Raw genomic sequence first — 6,080 nt, 5'->3', positions numbered from 1 at the left:
TAAACACATGTAGTTTAACTTTTTGTGGATTTTTTTTAATGAAATGGTAAAATGGCCAATCTCCTTTGTTTACAATGTTACACGTGGCCTTTACAGTTAGGAATGTTATCCTCAATGTTTTGAAATATACTTGCAGTTTTGGTTTCTGGTTAGGGTGTAAAAACAATCCTTAGAGATACCAGTGATGCTCTGGAGGTAAAATATTCTCACAGGTCAAGTTGATACCCACTGGGTTCAATGATTCGACTCGATGAGTCAAAAATGTGTAAGGCAAAAACCTAAATTTCTTGAGTTAAGTTGGTAATGTCAGACTAAAGCCCAGTGAAAATGACAAGAGGTAGCTAATGTTACAAAGCCTGGGTCTCTTGTTGCAGTTTTTCTTATTAGCTCACTAGCCTATGCTAGCTGATATTCAACCAAACATATTTTCACCTGTGTCTGTTAGTTTGTTCCTGTCAGCAGAAACACAAAAAAAATGTCAGGACAAATTTGCACCACAAATTAGAATGGAGCATGGGCCAAGGAAGAACCTACAAAATATTGGTGCAACTCCAGTTCAAAGTATCAGGAGAATTGTTCCCCCCAATCACTTTGCTTAAACATTGCACTATTGACCATTTTAGGATTTTTTGGAAAATTAACAAAAATAGTGTTTGGTTCTCGATCATTAAAAAAAATCATCAGTATATTTTGGAATGTTCAAACTTGGTAGACGCTCTGCTGAGAGCCACTCTAGTGAACTAATTAGTGAGCAGATGGATGTTCTACGAACATGAATGCCAGATCAAGAAGAGCAGCCATTTATTTTTGTGCCATTCAAGTTTCAATAAATTCTGGTTCTTTCAAACAATTTTGCCTCCAGAGCTGCTCTGCATCTGCAGAACATTTGCATGACAATAACACTGTGACAGAGAAAACAACCCAGAAAGAGAGTTCAGTGGTAAACCATGACTGGAAGTCATACGTCCAGCACCATATCGTAGTGTGTTTCCTTTTTCCTCTTCCCACACTTATTTATGAGGACCGTATACAATGTCAACAGCATGACCCAGTAACTGGCATAAACAACTGCCCCTATAACCAGAATGATCTTTTCTGATTCAGGAAAAGGCTTTTTAGCCTGCAGGATTAATGTGTAGATAATCCCAATGAAGAGGATAGTGAACCAAACTGATATTGGAATCAGACCAATAAAGTTCACTACTACAGTTTTCCTCCCAGAGGTCCCCCAGCCAGACTTGTTGATTGTTGCTATTGCAAACATTTTGGCTGGCAACAGGCTTGACATGTACAGTACAGAATAAAACGACATGAACACCATGACAATGTTTCCTCTAAGGCAACTAGCGAATGCTGACTTGATCAATGCCACAGCCTGCACAATGAGCAGAAATAACAAAATATTCCACAGCCTTCCTTGATAAAAGAGTTGGATCGCAGTGGCAATAAGAAAAAATGGGAAGAAGCCTGTGATCACAGCCTCATAAGTCATCCATAGATGATGCTTGTGGAACCACATAGAGTTATATAGCCATTCTCTGAAATATGACTTACTCCATCGAGTCTGTTGGTTGAGCCATCGCAAGTACGTAACTGGAGTTTCTGTGAGGCACTTTGATCGTGCTGTGTATTTGGTGGCATACCCAAGACTGAGAACTCTGTTTGTGAGATGACGGTCATCCCCAAAACTGCAGTGGGATCCCATGAATGTCTGGTTGTACCAGTCCTCGACGAACTCATGCAGGAGTGCGTTTCGGTACATTCCTAAAGGCCCGCTGATGCACTGCACACAGCCGAAGTAGGACTGGCAAGCCCGTTCAATGTTGAAGGCCATCCAGTACCGTACACTGCTCAAGAAGGAGATCCATGACTCATATTTGTTCAGGATCTAGGTGTGGATTGACAAGCAAGACAAAGGTTGGAGGGTTAATATGTTGATGGGAAATGCTCATTTTGTAAGTTGTGTCATTTGCGAGGATGTTTTGTAACTAACCTGTACGTCTCCTCCAACCCCTCCAACCATCGGGTCTTCTTCAAGCACCTTCACCATCTCCACCGATGATGCTGGGTCAAGCATGGTGTCAGAGTCACACACCTAATCCAGAAAAATAAACAGTGATTTACTTGTGTTTCAGGGTCAAACGATTTCTGTTACAATCACGTAAAAAGACACACAGCTTGAGGATAGTATTGCACACCAAACGTGCTAGACCAGGTTTAAATCTTGTCTCAAGCAAAGTCTCCCCTGATTGTTTCATGCAGAGTATGAAAACATGTCTATGTTATTTAAAACTGTAGGATAGTAGCATCCCGTCCTCCATGTCAACAGTCTGACTCACCCAACCTAATGAAGGCTGCTCGGTCTAATTTTAATTCCTGTTGACAAACTGACTTCATGTCAAAGAAGAAGAGGTTGGTGTTGGTCAAAAAGTTGAGTGTAAACTTTGTAAAAAGTAATTTGCCTGTCACAGCTCAACAAACATGGTGTATCGCTAAGCTAATAATGCTCAGCTAACTTATCTGTGTGTTTGACAATTGAGGCTTTTACATCAGAGTTGGTAAATTTGTTGATATGTTCACATTATAATTAGGTTAAAATAATTTAATGTGCTGCAAACACTATCTTTTGAATACTATCTAATTTTCGTTGACTCGATTTTCTTAGGATGAATAAAGGCTCACAACATTTCCCTTCACATGTAAATGTACTGGCATGATTATCCGGAGCACAGCCGTTAGTGCTTTTGTAATCTGTTGATCACAACGTTTTGGCGGGCTGTAGCCGGCTGCAGGTGTTAGCCTTGTATCAAAGAGTTTTTTTTATTCTCAAAATCCCCCTTTTTGTAATGGAAACTCCCTTAAATCAATGTGAAATTATATTAAACAATGATGGGGTTTTCTTTTTGCGTTTCAATTGTGCTCAAACTTTATATTTGTAACAGCACCAGCTGAATACAGCCGAACAAATATGATGTGATGAAGCATCATGTTTTTGGCAGTTTGACAGAGGTTTCTAGTTTACTTCCACTCTAATACCAGGTTTGTAAATTGGATGCAGCTTTTTCGTTTGAGTCATGAGAGAATCTTTACACATTACTACTCAGAGCAGTGATGGAAAAACACAAATCTGGAGCCAATGGAATTTTGAAATTAGAATGCTTGACATGTTCTAACATGTAACATCATTCTACCAGTTCTATCTTTCAGTTCTTGTTCAGTCGCAAAGAAAATGATCTAGCACAGTACAAGGACATACATTATATAAACCTAATTAATCACGAAGGTGTAAATGTAAGAACTAAGTTTCAGTCTGTGGTTAATTCATGTGTATTTTTTTCACCAAAGGACAATTATCACACCATTAGGACCTTACTCTTGCGGTGCAGTTATGTACATAGACGTGATTGCGTGTACTGTTTCATTTACAGAAAAAAATACATTGTCAACGGAAAGTGTAAATAATTTCACTTTTTAGCACTGATGAGTAATTTCAGGAAGTTGAGTCAAATCAGACAACTCCATGTGCCGGCTCCACCCTTCAGTCTGCTTTTACTTTGTAGAAAAAAAAACATAGTCTAAACCTAGACTAAGTTTTTTTTTGCTGAGCAGGGATGTATGTAGCCACAAGTGATAATTACAGGATACTGCTAAATGCTAACATGTTGTGCGACAGCAGCACAGAAAGAGAAAAGTCCTAAAATCTGAAAGTAGTGTGAACTTAATGATAAACATTATCCACTCTGAGCTACAGGTCATATATTAAAAGAACACGCAAGGAAACAGTAGCAAATCCCCTAAGTGTACGGAATTGAGTAAGATTGTGTTGTACAGGCACAATGTGTTGTTTATTCCTTAAAAAGCTGTAAATTCTTGAATAAAGAATAACTATGCTCGTAGTTTATGACCACAACGGCCCACATTTCCTTTAACTTCTACCACCTGCAGGGTTAAAAACATTTCCTGCAGGATTAAAACACATCAGCTTGTCTTGCAGAGCCTTGCATCACTGTTTATGTTCGGAGTGCCTGTTTACATTTTAGGCTAAACCACACAATGTGAGCATTATAAGACCATATTCATTAGCCAAACACACTAGGGAGCTGGGTTCTTAAAGGATATCATTTAAGTGTCATTAACAAACACTAAGATCACTGTGGTTTAACTAATTTTCACTGATGGTGGTAGTTCATTGAACTCCCTACAGCTGAAAGTTAGATCGGCTGTTTTCAATGGCGACTTTATTTCAGACTCAGCAAACAAACTGGTCCTAAATGTAACTTTCCTCTGACACGGCTTTGGCAGCGACTCCTGAACACCACTAATGTATATGATGTCACACTCGGATCTGTGAAACAGATCTGCTATTACACTCAGACATCAGCTACTGCTGCCCCTTTTTTCACGCTACACTTCACAACATGATGCACGAGTTACCGTCCGTCTAAAGCCGACACAAAAGACTCTTTGTAGACTCCATGTTTGGCTTGGCACAGCCCCCCTTCCCCTTTCCTCTGAAATCCCCTTGTTCTCCCTTTACCTCTATATTTAATTCAAATTAGCTCCCTGTCCCTCAATCTGCATTACACCCTCTCTTCTGATGTCAACTGTCCTTGTCTTACCTCCTGAGCACATCTACACAGAAAGACACAGATCAACCTCTGAATATTTTACCTAATAATGGTGTCTGATTTAAAGCAATGGTGTTCTTAGGATCCTACCTTCCTTGCATCTCTCTTCAAAATGTTCTGCCCCTTTTCATAACCATGCATCTATCCATCTGTCTAAGCAGCCAGCCATCCAACCTGTCATTAACCATTCCATCACTTCCATCGTCTGAATTTAAAACCCCTCTATTAAAACCTGTTTCTAATTGAATTAGCCTTACCTGCACATAGTCAATGCTCCTCCCCAGTGCTTTGAAGGCTGTGTACATGACTTCTCTCTTCCCTCCCCACTTCTGCATGATGCACACACACTTGTTGTTCAGCACCAGCCTGGAGATTTGCTGAAGGCTCTCAGCGTAGCTCTCATCCGTCTCCTCGGGCCCCCTGTGATGATAGTTACTTCGCCACACATAGGTGGACGATTTGTCCCATCCCATCACCTCTTTGAAAATCTCCATCATGTAAAAGTCATCGTCTGAGTTCCCGTCAATCACCATGATCACTTTGATCCCCGGGTAGGTCAGCCTCCTCACCGACACCAGGCATTTCCTCAGGTAGTTGGGGTCTTCTTGGTACGCTGCGATGCACAACGCCAGGGACTTGTTCAGTTTGATCGGCGTCTCTAGGGAGCGCCGCATCTTCCTGTGTTCTAGGAGCGCAAAGAGGCTCTGGATGATGAGGTGGACAACCAAGATGGCGCCATACAGGCCAAAGGATAGGTGATTGCCGGCTGTGGTGAAAAACTGGTAGCCCATGATGTAGGCTGTGGAGATGCCTACCAGGAGAGACACGCCGAACATGGTGGTGCCAAATATCCGCAGGTAGGTGAGAATTCTTTGACACTTCATCTAGGGACAAAAGAAAAAGGTTTTAATTAAAGACTGTGGTGCAAACAATTTATGATTGTTGGACTGCAATGATTGGTCAGAATGATCTCGAGGATCGTACTTAAATATATGAAATTAACAGCATTAGAACATATGATGGTTTTATAATATTTAAAATTGGGAAAATGCTTATTCACAGATCTTGACCTTGCACATGAACCCCTGTTTTATTACAACAAACTAGATACACCCTGAAGTTTTCCTCTTTTTTTAACTCCCTCCCTCCCCCTCTCCTTCTGTCTACTCCTCCCTGTCTAATGTCAGACAGTTGTGAGTAGCACAGTGTTCCAGCTCTTCTATAGTGTGGGTGGGCTCACATTACAAGATTCCTTGACCTAATTAACCAAAAAGCTGTCTGCCACAGCAAACACTCACCATAAATGGTTTCGAGGAACAATTATTAACAATCTGTGGTGTTTTAAAGGCAAAGTGCAATATAAGAATACAACCCCTCTAAAGAGCTTTCTGTGTGTTTTTCCTGGGGACAGATGAAGAACATCCTTTGCTTTCTGAGCGACACTCTTACGAA

General features: G+C 40.7%; 1 protein-coding gene across 1 annotated transcript; it reads right to left on the bottom strand.

Annotated features, from left to right (window-relative positions):
• Positions 1 to 958: 958 nt before the first annotated feature.
• has2 (hyaluronan synthase 2) lies at positions 959 to 5,512 on the bottom strand. Its single transcript, XM_061081937.1, has 3 exons — positions 4,886 to 5,512; positions 1,994 to 2,095; positions 959 to 1,888 (listed from the first exon to the last, which is right to left on the bottom strand). The coding sequence occupies exons 1-3, from the start codon at positions 5,510 to 5,512 to the stop codon at positions 959 to 961; spliced, it is 1,659 nt and encodes a 552-aa protein (XP_060937920.1).
• Between the last annotated feature and the right edge of the window lie 568 nt (positions 5,513 to 6,080).

This window comes from Limanda limanda, chromosome 11 (assembly GCF_963576545.1).
Source record: "Limanda limanda chromosome 11, fLimLim1.1, whole genome shotgun sequence".
NCBI lineage: Eukaryota > Metazoa > Chordata > Actinopteri > Pleuronectiformes > Pleuronectidae > Limanda > Limanda limanda.
Note: the sequence above shows the minus strand (reverse complement) of the source record. Positions and strands in the feature narration are given on the sequence as shown.